We start from the raw sequence: 25,986 nt of genomic DNA on the forward strand, positions 1-25,986 counted from the left end.
CACATCAGGGCAGGCAAGTGTTGTAGTACTCCTATTTCTTTGAGCACATTCCACAGCTTTTCATGATCTATGCAGTCAAAGGCTTTCACTGTAGTCAATAAAACACATGTAGATTTTCTTTTGGAATACTCTGGTACACTCCATTATCATCGTATATTTTCAATGCGATTGTTAGTGCCTCTTTCTTTACTGAATCCAGCTTGCAACTCTGGAAATTCTAACTCCATATATAGTAGGAGTTTTTGTTGCATAATTTTGAGCATGACTTCGCTTGCATGAAAAATTAGTGCAATGGTCTTGCACCATATCAGGTGTTTTTCAAATGCTGGGATGCCCAGGCAGAATGGTGAGTTGGCAGCTACCTAACATGTTTGTACAGTCTGCCCTCATTGTACATGCCCTTGCCGTACACGGCTTTGAGCTTATGTGGACAGCAAGCAGCGAGGGACAAAATGGCATGGGCACCACAGGTGTGAGTACACCATGGCGCACAGGAGCTCACAAATGAATGGGACTCCAGCATATGCAAAATTGGCCTTAAGTTGGGCGGGGGGGGCGGAATGGATCCCCCATGTATGGCAAGGGTGGACTGTATAATGAGCCTGATAATGAGAACGAATATAGGAATTCACATTAAGCAAATGTCTGATTTGTAGCAGACCTATGTAACCGTTGAGTGCTAGGGTGGTTTAGTTGTCTGAGTACTGGACTAGGACACTGAGAGACGCGTTTGATTCCTGAATCAACCATGGAAACCTACTAGGTGACCTTGGGCAAGTCACACTTTCTCAGCCTAAGAGGAAGGCAAGGGCAAACCCACTCTGAACAAATTCTGCCAAGAAAACCCTGGCAGATAGGTCTGCATTAGAGTCAACATAACTTAATGACACAACAACAATGTATCAGTTAGGATTATATATAAAAAGCTATGTTAGGTTGCAAACAGATTGGCAGTAAGCGCAGGCTTGGGGGCGGTGTTGGAGCATGATGGTTACATGACTCATGCTCTGATGCTATCCCCAAGCCGATGTCAACCAGATGGCGGACAATATTACAGCACTCCGGCAGAGCAATGTTTATATAAAGCACACCGCTGGAATGCCACAAAGCAGCTGAAAGGGCACTCTTTTGCCAGCTCAAAAAGGAACAGTGCTTCGGCGCCTCTTTTTGAGTCAGCAAATAGTAGGATTGGGTCAGCAACATGAGGTTTAGGGCTTTCTGTTTCTGTGTACAGTATGCCCATGTCATATGTGGGCGCGCTATATACGGCTTCCAGCATATGGTGGGAGCCGTGCTAGAAAGGCTTCTCCTGCGGCCCGGAAGAAACAATGAGGTATGCACCCATGGTGCACGCCCCACGGCACACCAGGTGCGCGCCATGGGAATGAGCCCCATTGTGTATAATGGGGCTTGACTTTACGCGGCATTTCCCTTATGCAGTGGGGTCTGGAACGGATCCCCTGTGTAAAGGAAGGGCCAACTGTAAAAGGAAAAAAGGAGGGGAGGGAAAAAAAGCAGTCTTGTGGCATCTCTAAGATTAATTTATCTATTATACCATGAGCTTTCATGAAGACATAGATTTAAATAGACAGATGCTCATGCTAAATTAAACCAGTTAGTTTCAAATTTACCACAAGATACCTTTCTTCTCTCTCCACAACTCTTCATATAATTAAATAGATACAATTAAATAGAAACTATTTCCACCACCTCTTTTCATTCCCCCTTCCCAAAAATATTAGTGGCATGCAATTTGAACTTCTGTTCAAATACAGTTTTGGTGCTGAATATTGGCAGTGCAACCCCTGTTTACTCTGCAAAACAGAAAACAATTTAGAATTTACCCAAATGCTTGAATCTATAGCAGTGTAATTCTATAGACATTTACCAAAACCTAAGTAAAATTGAACACAGTGCAGCTTACATCAAAGTAGACATAGAATTACACTGCAGAACTGCTAGTTTGGGAATAAAAAAAAAAAATCTGACAGGAAGCAATTTGATTTCTCAGAAAGAAAGAGCATTTTAGTATTATGCATGTGCCAAGTTGAGAAAAGGTTAATATCCTCAGCAGATTTCAAGGCTGATCAGCTGTCACTGTGGCACTTTATGAGTGCCTGCAGTAACACTCAGTGGAGTGACATTTTTTTTTAGACTCCTGATCCTGTGAAGAAATTCAGGTTGTGTCAAGGCCCTCTAATTAATACTGAAGGAAAGTCTCCATACCCACAAAGGAAAGTTCGCTCTCTTGCGTGGCTCAGAATCGTCATACAAGATCTCCTTTACATCTACAATGTAGAGAACCTGACACTCCAGGAACAACAGCGGGATTCATATTTAATGCAAAATTAAAATGAGATGTGGATTGTGTTAATCACACTCCTTGGAAGTAAGTGCTACAAATTCCCATTAAACTTAATCTTCCTTTTTTAACGAATAGAGTACTAAGATGTTTTTAGTATAGTAACTCCTCCTCCTATTAATATTCTGAAAATATATCAATAAATATTTTCTGAACATGCTTTCAATTTATTTATTGATCATTCTCTATGTAAGGCTTTCTTTATATATTATTGCTGCAGTATGCAATGGAATTTTTCCTCATGCTACAAGGTTAAGATCTGGAATTTCAGAACCATGCTTCTGTGCAAACCTTCTGTGCAAAGTGGAATGTATTAAACTATGGACAGAAAAGGTTATGAAACAATCTTCCCATCAAATCATACACATTTTGGTCATGGTACAGTCAAATGGGAATGACCTACACATTCGACCACACCCATACAGTTCTGGAATATTCTATGCTGAAAAATAGCAGGCGAAAAAAGCTTTTCTCCAGGCCTGTGTTTTGACTGTAAACCCCTTAGAGTTTATGACTTATCAAACCTGTTCTTTGCAAAGTACCACATATATACGTGGAAATGCATAAAGAAATAAACATGCTGCAGTTCACTTCTACACTGCTGATGTAGCATACTATGGCCGGTTACAAACCGGCACTTTAGTGCATGACGAGCACGCACTAGGGTTACAAAAGGGCAGTACTTCCGCACCGCCCTAACCCTAGTGCGTGCTCGTCACGCACTAAACGGCAGTGGCCCTTCCATACGGCCGCCGCCGTGAGGACGTCACGGCCATGCCACCTCTAGACGGGGCGGTGCAGATGTGACGTCCTTGCTCCGCGCCAGGGCGCTTAGTGCGCCCTGAACACAGAGCAGGAAGGAGCTCCGTTTCGGAGCTCCTTCCTGGTTTAGTCCGCTGGGCGCAGCGTTCAGACGGCTGCGCCCAGCGGACTAAAAGAGAAAGGGGCCAAGCGGCCCCTTTCTCTTCTCCCCACCGCCGTGGGGTGTCCTTGGGGCTTGAAGCCCCAGGGACACCCCTTTTCAGGCTGTGGGAAAGCGGCGTTTTGCTGCTTCCCCGCAGCCTGAAAAGCGGCGGATCGGGGCCTCAGCGGCTGCCGCTCTGCACGCTGTGGCCCCAATCCGGCGGGGAAAGGGGCGGTCTATAACCCGCCAAAGTTACTAGTTTGTTCAGCATCAACTGAGTTCTATTGCAAAAAGAAAACCTCAGAAAGGCCTTGCCTACTGATTGTAAAGTTTAAGAAGGCTTATATGGGCAGCTTATATTTATTATTATTATTATTCCAGCAGCTTAGATAACAGGGGCATGATTCCAGTTCACATGACATCTACCTCCTTAAAAACTGTTGTATAACGTTTCTGAAAGTGGAGGTCTGTAAATATCTAAGAACTGGGGACAGGTAGAGGCACTTTAGGCTCAAACATTTGTGAAATGTGCCCTTCTGTTTTGGAAGAACTAGTTCACTGCAAGTAAAATAAATCTAAACAAAACAATTATGTGTTGTAATTCACAATAAATATCAAGGTTTCTCTCTCTCTCTTTAAGTTACTGTAACAATTTTTCTTGTTGTTCTGTAAGCAGTTCTTCTGCAAGCACTTAAGGGACCCACAACCTAATAGAATTGTAAGAAACAATGTTTTTAGGTATTGTCTGTTTTATGTCAACACACTGTTCAAATAGCAATTTGTTGTTTTAACCATACCTTGCTGGTGGGGATTCCTAACAATGATTCAGGATTAAAAGATCAAATTCACATCAGAAATACTTACTTCAAGAGAAGAGGGTCACAATTGTTTGACACTTTGGCACTGCCACAGGTACTTACAACAGAGGGAACGGATAGAGAGAAAGGTTTTTATCTTAGTACGGATGAAAAGTTGAGCTCACAAGAAAAGACGTTGTAATCCATACCTTGCACCTGCAGGGCCCTTGGCACGGGTCATCGTTTAAGCTGCCTTTGAGAGAGCAGTTGCAGGGTGCACAGTGAGGAAAGCCTTTGTAACCCAATGCACATCGATCACACCTCTCTCCTCCAAAGCCAGGTTTACAGTGACAAAATCCAGGGAGCAGGTCTGTGGAAAGATAAGGCAAGCTTCAAGCTCAGCTATGTATTTATCCATTAATACTAAGGAAGCAGAAATTTAAAGAGAATAGTTTGCAGAGAGTGAATGTAAGCAATCACTGGTAAAATCAGTGGGAGAGAACATCCCAACCCGCCATTTTTCTCTTTTGATACTGAAATAAAACTGTCAAGATGTGGATTCCAATAACTGCAATCCAAAGTGTTGAATTTAGAGCATTTTGGTAGCAGAGTGTTTATTTAAAATATTTATACTCCACCTAACATTATAAATTCTATAGATTAAACCATATTAAATGACTTAAATATGAGCTAATGATTTAAATGTGAGGCAATAAAAATTCAAAGCAATACAATAATGTAAACTTTCTAGAAACATTTAACCATTAAATAGCTAAACAAGGAATCTAAAAGTATGCATGCATACATATTAAGATGGCATCATTAGGTCTCAAGGGCTTTTTTCCAAAATCCAGTCTTAACTTGGTATCAGTATAAGACTTCTGGGCTTGTACATGGGAGACGGCAAACAAGTCCCAAAGGAGCCATGGGATGCTTTTCTTCAGTATTATGATTATTCCATCAACTCATTTTCATTTTCTTCTACTACAATTTAAATTTATTCAAGTCAATAATGGTGGCATTATCAGCATCAAATATAGACCTAAACCTAAGTTTTAATACTACCCAGTTTAGATCCATTAAGCCAGTAAAACATACGGAATGATTGCCTTATCAAGTTCTCACTGGGAAGTTGTCCACATAGTCCAAAAGGCCTGTGTTTCCCCAGCCTCAAATTGTCCAGTTCAGACAACAGTGAAACATACAGAATTGTAACCTTATCAAGCTCTCATTGATTCACTGAGGAATTGTCTAAACAGTCCAAAAGGCCCGTGTTGCCCCCAGCCAGTTCAGACAACAAAGGCCCAAACCCTGGGGCCAGGACTGGTCCCAATCCTGGTAGATTTGATATGGATCTGGTCTGATCCCAGAGTAAACAGCTTTTACACCAGATCAGTTTGATCCCCGGTTTGCTGTAAAGTTTCTTGGAACTCTGTGGAAAAACCTGGCTGTTTATACAGTCCCCTGAGCTCCTTACCTTGCAGTATCATTGCCGGCACTGATAAGCCCCCTGCCACCACATCAGATGCAGAAATGAAGTACTTGACCATGTGGGTGCCCCCACCCTTTCACATGCTGACCCACGGACCAACCTGGGTGAACACCAGGTCCAGAATTGCATGGGTTCATCCTGTGCTATCTTGGCTTATCTGCTCAGTGCCCACATCTACTCTAACAAGGATAAAAGGTTGGACAAGCTTTACCATGTACTACAACTGGGTAGAAGACCACTGAAATAACATGACAAACATGAGCACTTAAAACCAACAGGAGATACACTAATGATGAAGGTAGCCTAAAACTAAAGTCATCTCAGCAAAGCTGATTGGGTATTGAAAAAGTAGATGTAGGGTCAATGGAAATAAATTGTGATTGTTTTTGTACAGATGTCCACTTGCTAAGAGAATACTGTTGTCCATGAATTTGGAAGCTCAGGTGACCAAGCAAGTGGTCTTGATGGAACTCTTATTCAGAGACATCTGATAACATATCTGCAAAATCCCTTGGATAAAAGATGGCTGGAGGAGCCACACTTTTTTAAAAGTACACTGCAGAAAGAGGAATGTAAGTTTTTTAAAAAGTCAGTGAACTCTCATACAAGCAGTGCTACTGCGAAATGATTTTGAAGTGAATAGGTGGACAATATATATATTTGAAGAATATGGTTTTCTGAGTGAGAACAATCCAGTAGTGATGAAAATCTTCACAGTTTGGGACGTATTCTGTGAAAACTTTGCATGTGGTTGTTTTATGCAGAAAACAGCTTTTTCTACACAAAAACTGCTTTTTCTGTACAGGAAGCATCCCTTTCTGTGTAGAAAATAAGGAGGTAATAATTGTGGACATTCTATCAAAAATGGTGGATGATCATTTTATGTGCAAAATATTGTTTTCTACACAGAAATTAATATTTCTGTAAAGAAATAATTTCCTCACAGAAAAGACTGGGACTGAACAGACAGGCCAAAATAAAGCTGCTTCAAGTCACTTTGGAGGTATGCTGTTTAAATGTGACACACATCTTAAGAGGCCAGAAGCTGCACCAAAGCTATGCTGTAGTCCTTAGGACTGGAGCATGGCTTTGGCATGGCTTCTGACCTCTTAGGATACATGTATCATTTAAATAGCATACCTCCAAAGTGACCCAAAGCAGCTTTATTTTGGCCTGTCTGTTCGGGCCCACTGTTTCCCATGTAGAAAATGCTGCTTTATATATAAAAGAATTATATGAAAATTTTGCACAGAACACATACTAAACTGCAAATAGGCTTTGATAACTATGAAGGTTTTTGAAGGCTTTCTCATGACAGTAGGAAAACTGTTGCTTCTTTGGGGTAAAGAAAAGAGAGAGAGAGGGAGAGAGAGAGAGAGAGAGATTACATTCCTATTTGATATACCTTCAAAATGACATTCAGGAAGTTCTCTCTCTCTCTCTCTCTGTGTGTGTGTGTGTGTGTGTGTGTGCGCGCGTGTGTTCATGCTCTCTGAATGGGCAGATTTATCTATAAAACCAACTCCTGATCATTTTGCTAACTTGGATTTCTTGTAAACATGCTGTAACAGTTATAATACCGTGTTTTTTTTAACAACTCTGAAGCAGCAGGCAATTATGCCAGCACAGCAAGAACGTCTGTAATGTGACCATAGAATACATTGTTGACATTACAGCTGTATCTAATAATCCTTTGCCTCCATGTTCCAGAAGGACAAGATGTGCAGGCTTTACATTTGGAGAGAACCACTCATTATCATCCTTTCCCATTATACTCTAGGATTAGAGTATTTTTATTTTTGCTTTGGTTGACAAAGCACCTCAGAAGCAAGTTTTCATTTTATTCCAAATAAACATTTTTCCAAACAGAAAAGAGCTAGCACCAACAAAATCAATTTCAAAATACCTAATGTTCATTCATACTGATTTGCAAATATATATAGAAAAGCCAGTGGAAAAATAAATGCATTTTTTAGCTTTTCCTTCAAATAAGCACCAGTTTTTTCTAGCTTATACAGATTGAAGAAAATTGGCTTTCTTTCCCTTTTTTTTCCTTTTGATTCACACTGCATGGACAACAAGCATTTTGCCTGACTTTACAGAAATTGTTTGTGTAGAGTGGTTCATTATTGGGCTCACTAGATATATAGCACTTCACTTCCTTCTTCCTTCCTTCTTCCAATTTGTTATCTCTAATCCCCCCACAAAAAAGCAGGTCTAGCAAGTTGCTGTTGTTGCTGTGTTCCTTCAAGTTGTTTCTGACTTATGGCAACCTTAAGACAAACCTATAACAGGATTTTATTGGCAAAATTCGTTCAGAGGGTATTTTTCTTTGCCTTCCTCTGATACAGAGAGAGTGTGAGTTGTTCAAAGCCACCCAATGTGTTTCTATGCTGAGCGCGAATTCAAACCAAGGTCTTCCAATGCTGCTATGCAATTAGCACATGGAGAAGTTCTACCAGCAATTACACCAGTAGACAACTATCTGCCTGGCTGCTGTTTCTGATAAGAGCTGTGTATTTAGTGTCATATCTAGTTGGGCCTACAAATATACAGTGGTCCCTTGTTATATGCTGGGGTTTGGTTCCAAGATCCCCTGTGTATAACAAAATCTGTGTATGCTCAAGTCCCATTAAATATAATGACATAGCAAAATGGTGTCCCTTATAAAAATGGAAAATCAAAGTCTGACTGTATTGAAAACTTCTTAAAGGAGACTGGCAGAAAAAGGTAGCACATATGTATTTACTTCTCACATTGGGCATTTTGTCATGGGAATGTTGTTAAGATGTGTTCACTTTGATAGTGAAGTATGCTGAAAACAAACCTTACACCTTCTCCACTGAAGGGTGGCCCCAGATTGATGCAAAGTAATGAGCCTGGGTGGTGTAGTCTTTATCTGTCTTTCTTTTCTCAGCAACCAATTTCTTTGGTTGCCAGCCCCTTTAAGACAGGATGCGAACAGCTGGTTTTAGCATGTATAATTATAATAAATTAATATAGGCCCTGTACAGATGGGCCCTTTGTGGCGTGTCCACGACGTGCTAGGGTTGCCTCGGGGCAGCACGTGCACATACCCCGCAACCCTAGCACGTCATGCATGTGCCGCTGTTATGCAGTGCCATACAGACGGCGCACATAACGATGATGTTGCTGTGCTGCCTCTAAATGGCACTGCGCAGCTGCGATGTAACTGCACCGTCTCTGACACACTGCAGCACAACAAAAAGGAGCCACTTTTTTGAGCTTTTTCTGCTGTGCAGCAGTGCCACACAATTTGTATGCTGCGGCGCTCCTGTGAAGCAAAGAGATCCGCCTCCCTGGCGCCTCTTTCTGGCGGTCTGTACCTCGCCATAGTTGCTAAAAGAGATCCAGTGTGATGTAGTGGTTTGAGACCAGGGTTGAATCCTTGCTCAGCCATGGAAATCCACTGAATGACCTTGAGCAAGTCACTCTCTCGTGACCTCAGAGGAAAGCAAAAGGCAAATCCCCTTTGAACAAATCGTACAGAGAAAATAACAATAGCACTTACATTTTTATTGTAAGTACATTTTTATTGTAAGAGCTGTTCAACAGTGGATAGACTGCCTCAGAGGCTTGTGGACTCTCCATCTTTAGAGTTCTTTAAACAGAGATTAGAAGGGCATCTTTCAGGAGTGTTTCAGTTTTTTATTTCCACATGGCAAGGGGTTTATTTCCACATGGCAAGGGGTTTTCCTGCACTGCCCTTGTGATCTTTCCCAATTCTTAACATTCTATTATTCCTTTTTAATTTTCCATACACGTTTGTGTTAAAACCTAAAGTAACTGTTATCAGTGTTATATGACCTGTCCTAGAGACAATTTGTCCCAGTAAGAGTTGATCTGATGTTTACAGCAGAAAGACCCCAAATTTTACTCAGCTGTTTCTAGCCTTTAATACAAATTACTTATGTCTTATCTGATTATGACTTTTTCTAACTCTGCTAAGTTAATAAATATACAGATAAATGTGACGCCTTACAAAAGGCCTTGTTGCTTTTCATGTGAAAGTAAGACTGGAGAGGAGAATAGTAGGGATATTAATTATTTCTAACCACTGTCTCCAGAGGAGAAATCTCCTTGCTGTTGGCAAGAGGATAAAAAGTCCTTTACAAGGATGCAAATGTTTTACAGCTCTTTCTCTAGGATGGAATGTAGAGAACACACTAGGGGAATTGGTTGAATGGTCTATATGCATTTTTGTGCAGATTCTCAAAGAATATGTCTCCAAAAACAGCAAAGGAGAAAGAAAATAAGAAAAAATAAAAGCCCAGCAGGAAGTGATTCCCAGTACATACACCCCTGCAAATGTCAGAACATAAAGTGCTAAAAGAGAACATAAGAGACGATGGCAAGGAACTATCTCAGGTCTCCAAGGGAGAGCACTGCCAGTACACAGGAAACAGATTCAAATAGATCTCCTGTGAGTTTCTGATAGGACTGGCATAGTAAAAAGAGTTTATTAGTCTTTTTAATAATGTGGCACATATATGTTTAACTCTGTGACTGAATCAAGAATCTCTCACCTCCTGAAGCATCTTTTTCATCTTTGACACAAGTACCATCTAAACAGCCAATGGAACGACAATTGCATGCCCTGCATGGGTTGCGATCACCTGGTAACACCTATGAAAGCAAACAAGAGGCAATAAGGCTGCCAACTGAAACTCCTGATAATGCAAGAAAAACTGGGAAACACAAGCACAACTAATGTATACTTTATTCAAATGCTTATCATAGTCCACAATCTCATTTCCTAGCTCTCTTCTCATTGTCGATTACAATAATATTTCTTTGCTCAGGGAAACAACATGCTTCTACTGATAGAAAAGTGCTGTTTATCAAATTACATCCTCTGTCAATTGGAAGTGAAATATTAGCTGGAGGCCCAGACCCCTCCAGTGCATTCTCTCATATCAATGTACTTTCATATCCTTACGAATGTCCCTCTTAGAGATTTCCCACTGAGAAAGGCAAGTAATAGGATGTAAGAATTAGAATTTAACCTTGATAAAATGGCAATCAAAAGTCTGTCTTTTCCACCTAATAACATACCACTTGTTATTGAAATGATGCTTTGGACTTCTGAAGATAGACTGGTGCATACTTTACCCCTTTCGGTCTGAAGTACCCATCAATGCAGGTTTCACAGTTGATTCCTGCGGTGTTCTGTGTGCAGTTAATGCATACTCCACCCCCATCATATTCCCCATGGATATTCAGACTCTGCCTTTTGTCTGCCACAGTCTGATTATAGTAACACTCTTCAGCTTTCCCATGACAATTGCAAGCTAAAAGAAAGAAAGAAAGAAATTATATTAACAAACATCACATCCAGTTTGCAGATGTGTAGAAACAACATTTTTACCAAAATGTTATCAATATTGTTTCATCATTTTGACATGAGTACTACAACATATTGAAAAAAAATGCATCAATTCACAGAGGGATTCCCCCCCCCCCCCAATTTTCTCAATTAATAAGTTAACTCAGGAAAAATGTTAAAGCACTAATTTGAATGTGCTCTTTTTAAATTCTTTTGTTAGTAGTGGGACAATGGCCAATTTGCTTTCCAGCAAATATGTTGGAAAATGCTTTTTCCAGCCATTTGCAGATCAGTATAGACATATACATTATTTTTAAAAAATACATAGGTCACTCTTGAAAACATTGGCTAATAGAAGGTTACTATTTATAGAAAAAGTATTTAGAATTCACTCTTGTTAAAAATTGTTAAGCCATTTGGTAACTGCTTTGAAATACTGCACAAAGAAAACATAATTGTTCATAGTTATATATTAGGTAAAGGTACTACCTCCTATATGAAAGCACATAAAAATTAAAAGCAAAATAAAATCTTAACAATACAACCACTGTATTAGCAAGTCCCACTGTTTTCAATGCAAAGATGGGTTTAAATCTATTGAAATTAATGAAATTTTAAAGTCTTTTATATATCCATGGAAAAAGTATTTTTAAAAAGTTCCAAAACCTTGCAGAAATGACAGAGGTTATTTTTAATATGTGGATTGAAATTTTTAATATGTGGGTTGAAATGGATGCAATCATTATTGCAGATAAATGCATTTTCTGACAATTTACATTTTTATTTATTTTAATTAAATTTTTCAGTTGTGCTAGCTATTTTTTTCAAGGAGCTTACAAAAAATTCCCAGACAATCAACCATCCAGCCAGAACTGGATATGTCATGATGAATATGTACCATATATACTTGTGTACAAGTCAACCTCATGTATAAGTCGAGGTCAACTTTTGGGGCCCAAAATATGGATTTTTATATGACCCGTGGATACGTCGAGGGTCAGATTGAGTGGGCAGCCCAGCTGGGGAGAGGCTGCTGGCGAGCGCGTGCCCTCCTCAGCATCTCCCTCACTGGACTTTTCCCCACAAAAGAAGCCCAGCCAGGGAGAGGCTTTTGGGAAGGCGATTGCCCTCCTTGGCATCTCCTCAGCCAGGCTCCTTTTCTGGGGAAAGAGCCTGGCCGAAGAGAGGCTGCAGGGTGTATGATCGTCTGTCTCCCTTGCTGGGCTTTTCCCGTCGGAGGGAGCCAAGCCAAGGGGGGGGGCTGCGGGGCAATCGGTCACCCTTCCCAGCACCTCCCCAGCTGGGCTATCTCTTGCAGAGGTAGCCCAGCTGGAGAGAGGCTTCGTCAAAGTACTGTATTGCCCCGTATATAAGTCTACCCAGGATTTTGGATGCCATTGTGGGGCAAAAATTTCTCGACTTATAGCTGAGTATATACGGTAGTTCATCTCTTTTTTTCAACCACATTAACACCTTATGTTTCCATTACCATTTCCCCTTTTTTTCCTGTTACCTTCACACTCATGCTTAACAAGGAAGGTCCCAGCTTGCCAAGGCTTCTGATTAAATCCAGGGCAGCACCGATCACAGCTTTCTCCACATGTATTATGCTCACATTCACAAGAAGATCGCTAAACAAAGGTTAAGACACTAGATCAGCTAAGAAAGGAACATTCTGGAAAGTGATAAAACATTTGAGGTGATGTCTGTTATGTAAGATCTTGGTTCAGGCAGGGATACGCAGATAGACCACATGGTGTCTGTAGACCAGGGTTCAATTCCCAGTTTGTCCATAAAACCCATTAGGTGACCTTGGGCATGGCACATGGTCTCAGCTGCAGAAGTAAATCTTGCAAAGAAAACCCAGTATTAGGATTGTCATAAATCAAAAATGATTTCATGGCACACAACAGCATCAAAGGGGGTCTGTCTTATATGTTCTGATACTCTAAGTGCCAACAGCAGCCTGCATGAAATCTAGTATCCTGGGGTGAAGGAATGAGGTGAGAGGACTTTCATTCCAGCTTCCTGCTTCATGTCAAATCAATCCTAGTGGGGCCAGAATCAATGTTCAGGATTGTGTAATGTTTTTATCAGAAGCAAAACATACATGCCCCATCCTGTTCCCTACTGGTAACATTTAACACTTTGGTGTGGCGAATGTGCCAAGCAGAAGGAGAAAGTGAAGACCCTCCGTCAATAAGTCTTCTCACATGTGGAACACCCTTTCAACTAAGGTTAGGCATGTGCCTACATTTCTCTGGTTGTGATCTTTGCTGCTGATTTTTATTTTCTGAGAAACATTTCCATACTGAATTTCAATCTCACTTTGTTTTAATCCATTATATACCACACCAAAAACTTCACTATGTAACAGTTTATAAATTCAACAGAGAAATGCATTCTATAATGAAACAAATAGATAAAAACACAGTTGCATTTAGAACTGTGTAATTTCTAATTAAGGCATCTGATGGATCAGCAGAAAACCACATGCTGCAAAGTTTTGTGCAGTCTTCTGCATAGAATTACACATGGTCATATTGGGTTGCTGGATGACAACTGCTTTTCTGGAATTTGTTAAACTTCAGGATTATACTGCTATTTGAATAGCACTAAGTAGCTGAGGTCCCTGAGGGAGCACTCCAAGAGGAACTTTCCTATGGTTATTAGAGTAATCACTGGTGATGCCAGGTTAGGGTCCCAGTGAGCAACAAGTACCCATAATTTTCAGTTTCAATATTTAAGAAGAGGGGCTATATGCTATCTCATTTTAACTTTCAGGGAGTTTTAAAGAATACATACATTTGTAGCTGGATTCAATGGACAGGCCTTTGCATGGCCATAGCAGATGCACATTCCTCCCACTGAGATATCTTTTACAGAATAGTAATACTGCAAATAAAAACAAAAATTAATTAATAAAAAACTCTATCATTGACAGATTGTACATAGTAAATAGTCACCTACTTCTGTCCTAATAACAAAGGGATGTGGAAAAAGAGGAATAAATTTATATTTGATTTTAACTGAAACTGAAAATATAGCACCACCACTACCACTTATTCAGGTACTTGCAGGGCAATTTCAGTTTTCACCTTTCTATATTCTGCTTCTCAGACAAATCAGTGGAGCATTTTTGTGGTGCATCTGGATCTCCCTGAAACTACCAGGGAAAATACTTTGAACATTAAGGGAAATTGTTTGAAGGATCAGTTGTCTACATTGGAATAAAAAAAAGTTGTGCTGGTTCCACCACATCTGTGAATGGAACTATACTCATGTGGCTCTTCTCTGGAAGGTAGAACTACAGTGGGCCCTAGGTATCCCCTGGGGTTGCTTCCATGACCCCCAATGGATATCAAAAGCCATGGATGCTTATATCCCCTAGTAAAATAGTGCCCCTTATATAAAATGGCAAAATCAAAGTTTGCTTTTTTAAAAAAAAAATCAACCTGTTGATTATTGAATGCATAGATGCAGAATTGATGGTTATGGTGGACTGATTATATTTCTCCTCTTCTTAAATCCAGTTTCCCTTTCTCTCTGTAGCCACTGCCCAGCTGTTCTACATCAGTGACATTACTGGGGGGGGGGGGGTGCACAGGGTGCAGTTCACACTGGGTAATATCCCATGAAAGTGGTGACATGCAGTCACACCCTCTTTTTGTTGGGGATGTGTGTGTGAAAGGATGAGCATGCCCCTCCAGCCTTTGTTGCAGTGCTGGCTCCCCTCTGAGATCACCACTGTGGCAGAGAAGGGTGAATGCACCTCTCCAGGCTGCACAGGGGGCAGCCTCCTCCTGAAGAGAGAGCTGCCACTGCAGCAAAGCCTGGGGAAGTGAGTGCATCTTTCCAGGGTTTGGCGAGGTGGTGGCTCCCTCCTCAGGAGGAGGCTGCTGCCACAGCAAAGGAAAAAGATGAGCACACTTTTCAAGTGTTGCTGAGGTGGCAGCTCCCTTCTGAGGAGGAGGACACCAATGTGGCAAAGGAGAAGGGCAAGCATATCACTCCAGAAAGCTGCCTTTTCCAGTCCCTAGAAGCTCAGGAACTGGCAGGGCAGCCTTCTTAACTGACAGAAATTGCTGTTACTACCATTACTCTCTCCCTTCCCTCCCTTCCTGCAGTGTTGGCAGCCTTTTTAGCTCTTCACTGTTCATCACTGCCACCTATGAGATTATGGTTACAGCAAACAGCAGGTCACAGCCAATGTAAGAAGTTTCCTAGAGGGTTGTAGGGGGGGGAGGAAGAAACTTGGAAAGTTACAATTCAAGAGTAAAAACTCGTATTCCTTTGCTATAGCGATTGAGAAGCTGCTGTTACAGTGCTGGAAAGGTAGCTTCGTACATTGCATGTTGTACTGCTCACTGCTTTTCTATTATTTTCCATTACTTTTCTGTGACAGAGAAAACACCTTAAGTTTAATTTGAGAATGTTGAGATGTCTCCAAAATCCCCTTTAAAATTAACTCTTTGAAAGTAACTTGCTACACCTATATTTGTAATTTGACTATGTTATGCACTTATTTGCACTCCTTCTACCTACGTAAATTCCTACAGATAACTGTATTTCCTATAATTTGATTCCAAGTTGTGGAAATTACTTCACATCCACCAGTGGGCACCCCTACTGAATCTCATGCTCTTCATCAAACAGAAGAAACACCTCTGTTCATGGAAGGGACCCTCTGCATTTTAATGTGAATAAGATTTGCACATTTTCTAGGAGGGGATGAAGCCCAAGTAGGAGAGCTCAAATATATTTTAATCTACAGAAAAAATAATCACCAGTATTCATGAATGTATATGTTTAAAACATAGTTTGCCAGAGGAATTCCTGACCTCCAGATAATTTACATTAAATAACCATATTTCTAGGGATGATCATTTGAATCAAATAATACTCCCTACATTCAACGACATGCTACAAGCCAAAGAAGACTTTTGAAGAATGTATAGAAATGTATGGAAAGAGGAAGATCATATTACAGGTGAATAAACTCATTCAAGGAAGCCATGGTTCCAAGTTTGCAAGACCTAAGTAGAGCTGTTGATAATAGGGTAACTGGGAAGCCTCTCATTCACAGGAAGCCATAAGTTAAAGTTGAATGGATAACGGTTAACAATAACAATACATGCATGAAATCAATAAGCATACTTTGTAATCTGAATCCAAGCCAAACTATGCTCAGAATTAATTTTGACTATACTATGCTGCCTTTGAAAGCCAGCATAGTGTAGTTTGAGCACTGGAGTACAACTCTGGAGATCAGGGTTCAAATCCCCACTTGGCCATGGAAACTCACTGGGTGACCTTGTGCAAGTCTCACAGCTTCAGAAAAAGGCAAAGGCAAACCCCCTGAACAAATCTTGCCATGGAAGCCCCATGATAGGGCCTTATGGTTACCATAGGTCAGACATGACTTGAAGGCACACAACCATCACCACAATGCTACCCTTGCTGGTGGTAGTGCTGAATATGAAAGGTTACACGACATATAGGGAAACAATGCAACAGTCAAAACAATTTGGCTCTTATGGAAATCATCTCCCTCACATTCCTGCAAAGCTTAACTGCCATGTCTGTGCTGCTACTGATGCATTTTCCAAAACAAAACATTACACAAAAAATACAAACAAAAATATTTTATTAAATTAAGTTAAATTTGCCATACTAATTAACAAAGGAAAGCAAAAGAACAAAGAGAGACAAAATGTATTTAAAAAGCCAAAATATGTCTTTCTCTGTTTATTTAAATGTCTATGGCGAGATACAGACCGTCCAAAAGGGCGGTCTCCCGTCGCCGTTGATTGTTGCATGAGGGAGCCGCAGTGGACAAACCATGCAGCTCCCTCGCGCAACAAAAAGAAGCCGCAAAAAGTGGCTTCTTTTTGCGGCGCCATTATGATGCCGCAAGGCGCCAATGGCCTACTACATCATGAAGGCGCCGAGACGTGCGGACGCTAGGCATCCGTCACGTCAAAATGGTGGTGCCCATGTGTACAGGGCACTGCCATTTTTATGGCCTCGTTACGTGCGAGGGGCAAGGCGCGTCAGGAAGCACTGCCTCTCACATGTAACGACGGCGCCCGATAGGGCTCGTCTATACAGCACCTATATTTCCATTCAGTACTAAAAATGATCAGGGTGAAAACTGAATGGGCAAGAAAGAGTGATGTGGGCCTTCAGAGAAATCACTGCATTTCACAGCAAATATTGGTGCAAGGAGTTCAATTATTTAAGTAGATTGAGATCTAATTATAATCATTTACAGGACAAACTTGTGTAACCGTGAGAGAGAATATGTGTGGCAGAGGTGCCATGAGATACAGAAGGGGGAGCATATATTCTTATTTTAATTCTATATTTGTTTTAAAAAATCTTTCAATAGATCTCAATGACAAGGGGAAAGGGTACACCAGCTCCAGGCATGATACAGTCCTAGAAACAGCCAAAGTATAGAAAGCAGTTTGACACCATTTTAACTGCCATGACTCAATGCTATGGAATTCTGATATTTTGTCATGGCCAGCCAAGAGCAGGACTCGGAGGATGAGGATGAGGAGGCTGTGGCAAGAGGAGATGGAGGCTATACCAGGTCCTAATCCTGCCCTGCCTGACCCCAGTCCTGATCTCCCAGCCCTAGGGGTTGAAGCTCAGCCAGGTCCTAGCACTATGGGGGTTCCTTCTGAGGATCAGCAGCCTAGTGGTGACTCTGGGGAAGAACCAAGCCTGGAGGTTCCTTCCTTTAGGCAGCGGAGAGCTGACTGTGCTTGCGTGCGTCGATCCAGGAGGATTGCAGAGAAGCAGGCTGTTGATAAGCCACAGCTGGCACAAGGGAGGGGGTCCTGCATTTAAGTAGCTGCAGAACGCCGACCCTTTGCCAGCAATTATTGCAGTATTCTTCTTGGTGATTGCTGTCAGCACTGGCTTCTTGTTTCCTTGAACCCTGGTTTGCCTTGGACCTTCAACTTTGGAACAACTGGACTCTTGTTACCTTCTGGCTGCCCTGACCTTGGACTGAACTGATTTCTGTGAACTCTGGTATCCTGACCTTGGCTCTGTTCTGGTGTGCTTCTCTCTGACTAACAGAAAGGTCTGTAGACTGTCTCCCAGCTCCTTTCTTGCTGAGCCATTATTATCAGCTTTTGTTGGGATGTGTGCTGACCACAGTCCAGGACATATTTGTAGTTTGATGATGCACCAGAGCTCTCCGACAGACCAGGCTACATACCTCACCAAACTACAGATTCCAAGATTCCACAGGTTAGAGCAGTGGTGTCCCTAGGGTTGGTGTCACCTGTTGCTGTACTGAGTACTCTGGTCCAGTGGTGTCACAAGGGTTGGTGTCACCCGGTGCGGTAACTCATGGTGTCACCCCCCACATTGACCTCCTCCCATTCCAAACCATACAGAATCCTTAGCAATGCTTTTTTGCATACATGTTCCTCATACATCATAATTCCCACACAGTATCATATGCACAACCTAAATATATTTACATATGCATTGTGAATATTTGATTAAAATGTGATGTTTTTAAAGAAAATTTGGGGCCTCTCCTCCCACTAGCTTCACCCCACTCCTATCACTTCTTAAATCATTTTAAAGGGAAGCAGATGAATGCCACAGCCCATTTCTGCCAAAAAGGTGTTTTTTTAGGAATAGTGGTGTCAACCCCCTTTATGATGTCATCTGGTGCGGTCTGCACCCCCCACACCCCACTAATCACACCACTGGGTTACAGTCATGGCAGTTAAAGTGGTGTCAAACTGCTTTAATTTGGCAGCATGGATACTTCCCTATAATCCAATGGAGGAATGACTTGCCCTGAAATTTCATGGTGAGTTTCTCTTCCTGATCAGACCACGATCCACTTGAGTATACTCTTCTCCTGCTCTTGGACATACCAGGGCAAACAGATGTGGCAGATCCAAAATTTTCCCAGTCTCCCCATACATATCCCTTCTTGCCCATACTGCTCTCAAAGTGCAGTAAATGTGTATATCTCCAGTGCATAGCCTTCCAGTCAAGGATATTGCTCTCTTTTACTTTATCTTTCTCATATTCTGCATTTTAATCTCTGTGTTGGAGAGCAAAATGGTTCCTGTCCATGAGCCCCAAGATGTTCTCTTATGAATCACAGGAGTTTAGCTTCACTTAAGTGGCATAAACAAACCTCTTTAAAAGTTCACTGGTAGATATATTATATTAAAAGATATATTTTATCACTTTCAATAACTGAAAGTGATAAAAAAATAAAAAGAAAAGTAAAAGAAAACAAATTCAGTGGAGTATGGCTAATGTGTTCTTTATGTTACATCCAAATAAATGCAAAGCTCATCTAGAGAAAATTTTGGTAGTGAAAAATCAACATGACAACTCAACAGAATTTTTCAATTTTGAGGAAGGATGAATTAATATACTGAAACTGATTGATATAGTAATTTCAGCATGCCCAAATTGTTCTGCATGTCATTCTTACATGTGCATATACCGCACACAAACACACACACTCAGATGTTTTCTACAGATAGGAAACTGAATAATCACAGAAACTAAAACTGAAGCTGAGCCATCTGCCTGAGACATTCTCCAAGGAATTTTCATGAAAAGAAAGAACTGCAAGAAAGAACACATCAACTTGAGGGATATTCATTAGAACATCTTTTTGTACAAATAAGTGATCTGTAAAACTCACTTCCTTCTTTAGAGCTACTAGCAATTCTAAAAAATAATCTCCAAACAAACTACTTCTATCATGAATCTTAGTGAAGTAGAGCCACAGTGGTGAGGGCAATTGTCCTGGTCATGCCCAATCCCCATAGTACCTGGAGCAGAGCCAGGCGATGGGCAGCGGGAGGGAAGTGCCCATATGTAGAGCCTCATGTGTTTGACTATGTATGTGGCTGTCTCTTCTTTGTCCCCTATTCTGTTGCCCCTGCATTAGAGTTATGTGTGATATGTGTAGGGGTGTTGCTGCTGCCATCTCCTCTGTCCCCATTCCCTCTCTATGTTGGAAATGTGAGAGTGCTTCCATTTCCTCCTCTACTGTACTGGCAATGGGACTAGATAGTTTCCACTGTCACTGTCTTCTCCTAAGGCTGGGGAGGGCCTCCTTCTCTACCAGCACACGGTGAGGGATCACCATTTTATGTTGTGCAAGAGAGATGTGGGGAAGCATCTCTTACTGATGTGGATGGGATTCACTTAACCTCCCATTCTAGACAGCAACAGAGCGTGAACAAGTAGTTCCTAATGTGCATTAAAATGACTGTTATATACTTGAAATTAAAAGTCTTGAATGTATAATCAATTACATTATTAACTCTGACTAAATATTGGATAATATTCTCTTTTTTCAATAGGCTTGCTTTAGTTATTTTAATTATGCAAAGATTTAAATAAATGTGGAATCCACATATAAGATACAGTAACCTTAAAAAACAAAAACAAAAACCTGCATGTTGAAGCTATCCAGCCTGACATTTCCAAAGCTTATTAACTGGTTAAATCAGATAATAGTGTGTCTAGCTACTTTTATGAAACTTTTAAGAAGAGAAAAAACAACAACTAGAGCATTTTCTACAGGGAAAAAATACTATTAAACATTTTTTTCATTGCAGAAAATGTTCTGCCCTACACCCTTGCCTGAAAACCTCAGAAGACCTAATCATTCATCACTCACATACAGGGCATTCAGAAGTTAACCACGAAAAGGGCCTTACTCCTGGGTCCAAAACACACTGTAGAAATATTCCAAGTTGAGGTTGCTTTAACCACCCAGGCTCAGTGCTAGGAAATTCTGGGAACTGTAGTTAATTGTGGCACCAGACCTCTCTCACAAAGAAGTCTAAATGTCCCACAGAACTACAGTTCCCAGAATTCCCTAGCACTCAGCAAGGGCAGTTAAAGTGGTGTCAGTCTGGGTTATTTCTACAGTGTGTTTTGGACCTTGATCAAAATCACAGTGGGTCTGCCCTTCATAATTTGTACCATTGCCCTGAGCTAACCCCCATCCCAGATATCTGAACATGCATAGGCAAACTTGAAAAGGAACTCGTCCAGAGCAGCTGCTCACATGTAGGATCTCCATGAAGTTCAGACATAATCACCAATACATACATTAAAGATCACATAAACAGAAAAACAACAGATAGAACTATATGCCATTCTTGCAGGCTGTGATTATATGAAACTACGTATAAGTTAATGCATTCTATATAGCTTTCCTACAGAGAAGGAAAGACCAAGACCATGCTAGGAATCCAAAGAGTTAATCAGAAGGTGCACACCAAGCGGTGTATGTGTACAATTGGAAATTAACACTCTTGGAGACTTCCAGAAATTATAATTTTTATTTTTGTGACAGAAAAAAACCCAGAGTGTCACAGGGCCCCTAAGAGTTTCACTGTTGTCTACTGGGTTAGACATCAGTGGCATAGATGGGTAAGTCTTTGAATGGATACACATTCCTTTGGGGAATGCTCAACTAACACCAATTTTATTGAATGAACTGTGGGCTCCTGACAAAACGAAAGTATAACAAAAACTCCAGCTTTGAGGCCTTGTTAACTTCACAGGTTCTCCAGCTTGTTCTTAACCCCTTCTGCAGATTTTAGAAGGTCTCATATGCTTCTCTGACACTTCTCTGTTGGCTTTCTCCACCAGTGGGATTCAGGATCCACATGTCCACCACCTCCTTCTCGGGTCCCACCAATCTCCCTCCTCCTCTGCCAGCCTTTGTAGGGCCTCCCTTACAGGGTCTTCAAATTGCTCGCTGTTTATGCTACGTCTATCTTCCAAGACTCCTTCTACACTTGGGTCTCGTAGGGCCTGAACAGGCAGGCCAAAATAAAACTGCTTCGGGTCACTTTGGAGGTATGCTGTTTAAATGCTGCATGCACCCTAAGAGGCTGGAAGCCGTGCCAAAACCATGCTCCAGTCCTAAGGACTAGAGTGCAGTTTTGGTGCAGCTTCTGGCCTAAGATGTGTTTGCCATTTAAACAGCATACCTCCAAAGTGGCCTGAAGCAGCTTTATTTTGGCCTGTCTGTTCAGGCCCTTACTTGCCCTCTAGTCAGACTGGAACTTGAGGAGAGTCCTTTTCCCTTCATTAAAGCCACTTGCCAGCCTTCACATTCTTCCCAGGCTGGTGCTCCTCTCGCTCCTCCTCCATCCCTCCCTGCATTCGCCTTTTCAGCCTTCCTCTCATCCACTCCTTCTGCATTCACCTCACCCTGTTCCTTAACCTTTTCCTCCCCTTCACTTCCTCACTTTCATTTTCCTGCCACTTTCTCCCTCTCTTCTTTCCATTTTGGTGTTGTACTCCCTCCTTCCATTCATCCTGGCCTCCCTTCCATTCATCCTGGCCCTGGTCCTGTTGCATGACACACCAACTCTCCTACCAGTGTGTCACGTAGGGATAGACAGACTCTCAACTGGGACACATGATGTACTAGAATATTTCATTCATTTTGTTAAAATAGTAGAGCCTGATGATATACTACGTGGAGTACCAGAAATGTGTACAGGAAGTCCTAATTCCTAGAGTAGTATAATCCTAGTCCTTAGTATTAGTGGCAAAGGTAGCACTGCGAATACACATTTCAGTATCTTTACTAAGACTTACCCTCCTTGTAACGATTGGATCAATTTCATTGGGATCCTTGTGCATAAGCATCATTAAATCAGCGTTCAGTGTTCGTATCCTCTGAAATCTCAGACGGATGTAGCGAGCTGAAGTGAACTCTAGAAGGGCTGGTGAAGGGTCATCTGCACTTGGCCGTCCATTGATCAAAGATGTGTGAATCTATAAAGCAGGATACAGAATGGAAGTTGGTTAAGTGACAGTTCTCACTCCTTCTAAAACTACCAGAGCTGCAGTTTCCATCCAGTAGGCATTGTTATAATGTGCAGCTAGATATAATTTGTGCAGTAGGAAAATAAATTGTTGCAATTTAGTTTTCTTAAAATAATTTGATACATTTATATCAAACAGGTTTTAGCTGTACTTTGTTTTTAATTTTATATGAGCCTCCTTGGGCCCCATGGCAGGAGAAAGGCAGGATATTAATTAGACTGACTGTGCCATCATTCTAGCATCTAAATTTATCCTCCTGTGAGTCATTACCAATAATAATTTTAAACACTCATTTTTCACCATATCTGTAGTGAACTTCTTGGTGATAGCCATCTCCAAGCTATTCAGAAAAGAGACCTCACTTTAGGATAGTTGGGTGATCAATCAACAACATGGTTCCTGTTTTTCAGAGCCCAGCTAAAAGCCTAACACAGGAGAATCTGTGATTGCCTTTTTCTCTGTTTACCAGAAAACCACAAACTGGATTGGGGCAGTGATGCTACAGAAAAAAACATGTCACTGTTTCTTCCAGCATTGTTTCCTGGATTAATGAATGCCTCCCCAAAGCTATTATTAACACTGTGGTGGAAAAATAAAATTACTTTTTTAACCAATTGTTTTTATCCCAGTTAAGCTAAGAGAATGTTACACTGGGGAAGAGCATTGGTTGTATTATGGTAAGGAGTTAAATCACCCCACTTATTATCTGAAAACTCAGATTTTAGTTTTCTATTTTTAAATCCATGTATATGTGCCTGTTTAAACCAATGAACCATATGGTAGCTTCATGACAGATTTAACAAAACATTTTTTCCTTCTTCTCTACTCACAGTTTTGGTATTTGAAGAAAGATACTTTGCCAGAAAATCCATGGAGTACAGTCACTCCCAAGTTGTTTCTGACATATGAAAAAAAAATATTCCCAGCTGTTTGGCTATGCTGCTCAGACTATTTAGGTTCCCTTGATTTTCAAAGCACGTTGACATTCGTATCTAGGAGGGTTTCCAGAGACTGCTTAAAAGGTTTCAGACATTTTAGCAAGATCTCCTTCTTCTAAAAATTCTTGAACTTTCCTCAGAAAAGACTACATGGATATATGATGACCATTCAGGTTTCGTAATGCCAGGATAGACAAAGATGTCAATTTGAGATGTATGCAGTGCATCACTGATGCTAGAGTGCATTTTGAGACTGACCCATTTTACCAAGGATTTTGTAAGAATCTAAAACTTGATAAACAATGAAACTGGAAAAGCCTGTAGATGTGTTTGACTGCAACTGTATTGAGTTGCCCACCCACGTTTCTTTTAAGATTACAGATGATTGTCTGAATCCAAAGTTCTGCAGTTTCTTCTGCCCCTTTTCAGACAGTGGGGCACTTTTATTTCTGCAGCAGGTTGTAACTCTATAGGACCTAGAGCACCATGGTAAAAAAAAAAGTTAGTTACAACAATGTTAACTGCTAAAGACTGTGGTATATGACACTCACAGAGGGGATGAGAATATCCTCACTCCATCTCCCCCCTTAGATATTGCTATAGCTTCTTGTTATACTTAACACATAAAGTTTAACTTGTTCTAAACATTACATGTTTTTTTAAAACATGTATCCTTGTGAAACAGTGCAACTACAATGAACTTTGATGATTTCCCCAGCCTGGTGCCCTCTCGATATCGTAGGCTACAGTTCCCATACTCTCCAAGCAGTATAATCATTGGTCGTTGTGTCCAGGGATGATGGAAGTTGTAGTCTAAGAGATTTTTGGGGAAGTTGATTTGTGAGATATAAGAGAAATGTAAAAGATAGAAACTGAGCATGCCCATCAAGCAGTAATTAGTAGCTTACTAATTATTCATAAGAGATTATGAAAGAAAGTATGATAATAAAAGAAATCAAATCATGGCAACCCACACTGCTTATGAGCTGTAGAGTTCTATATGGTCCAGAATATCTGAAAGACTGTATCTCCCTATATGAGCCTACCCAAGTTTTAAGATCTTCCAGAGGGTACTTTTCTCAGTGGCTAGTCCCATCCTATGGAATTCTCATCCAAGGGAGACGCAGTTGGGCCCCTTCTTTGCTCTTTTTTTGCCAGCAGCCAAACACCTTACTAGTTGCAGTAGTGCAAGGGGTGTACTGATTGTTTAAAATATGTAATAGGTTTTAATGTGTTTTAACTGTTCAAAATTTTAACTGGATTGTTTAATTCTTTTAAAATGTTCATATTACAGTTTGTTTTATCTATTTTGTTTTAATTTACCTTGTAAGCTCATGTAGGAGAAATGCTGAATATAATAATAATAATAATAATAATAATAATAATAATAATAATAATAAATGCCCAATATGAGCACAGGTGTTCTAGTATAATTAAACAGGTCAGGATGCATGAAGAGCAGGGAAGCCAAATTCTAAGACAGAAGAAATAAACAATATAACAGCACACTTCAATTGTCTTTCAAAGAATTCATGTAGACAGAAAAAAATTCACAGGAATATTGTGATTCATGTGAAACTTCAATAACTTTAGGTTCATCACTGCACCCCAAACACAGTCAGATTCCCTTTTTCCTTTCCTAACTGTAAGCTATATTCCATGAAGTTATCACATCCTTAAAACTTATATTAAGAACATGTACTTACAGCTATCCAATTTAACCTAAAATATAGGTGCTTCATTTGAAAAGCTGTAATAATGTGAAAATATTTAAACCATAAGAAATCTGGAATACCAGCTGGCATAGCTAGATATGTGGACTAGGAAAATATGACATATATTATACATTGCATATTTTATTCAGTTGTACTTAAAAGATATAAGATTTAATCTTTGCTACATTTTCATGCATTAATAGTTTATTTAGGCTCCAGTCTTAAAACTACTTAGTTGAGAGTACATTTAGTTGAATTCAATGGGACTTCTAACAAGATGGCAGAGGACTGCACTGTGAACCAATTATTAAATTGCATTAGTTATGACTAAACTGTTTAAAATGCACAGCTTCAAACCACCAGCAAAATGTCAAGTGCTGTTCATGTCATATTCTACTTCAACTAACCCAATTCCCAAAAGAATATGGGCAAATGTCAGCTTACTGAATTGTTTAGCAAATACTACTGTATGCTGGACAAGATGCACTTCACACACCTTAAGCTAAAGAGAACTTTTTTCATTAGTTTGCCCCTTTCTTCAATTCACTTTCACCTGAAACCTAAAATTA

At 40.6% G+C, this 25,986-nt stretch overlaps 1 protein-coding gene across 1 annotated transcript in view; it reads right to left on the bottom strand.

Moving 5' to 3' along the window:
• Positions 1-25,986, bottom strand: part of LAMA2 (laminin subunit alpha 2) — a 590,097-nt gene that overhangs the window by 338,286 nt on the left and 225,825 nt on the right. The window contains 6 exon segments of the mRNA XM_042456962.1: positions 4,273-4,433; positions 10,103-10,202; positions 10,689-10,867; positions 12,416-12,533; positions 13,708-13,797; positions 22,534-22,713. Of these exon segments, the coding sequence (XP_042312896.1) occupies positions 4,273-4,433; positions 10,103-10,202; positions 10,689-10,867; positions 12,416-12,533; positions 13,708-13,797; positions 22,534-22,713 (828 nt within the window).

This window comes from Sceloporus undulatus, chromosome 1, assembly GCF_019175285.1.
Source record: "Sceloporus undulatus isolate JIND9_A2432 ecotype Alabama chromosome 1, SceUnd_v1.1, whole genome shotgun sequence".
In the NCBI taxonomy this organism is placed as follows: domain Eukaryota; kingdom Metazoa; phylum Chordata; class Lepidosauria; order Squamata; family Phrynosomatidae; genus Sceloporus; species Sceloporus undulatus.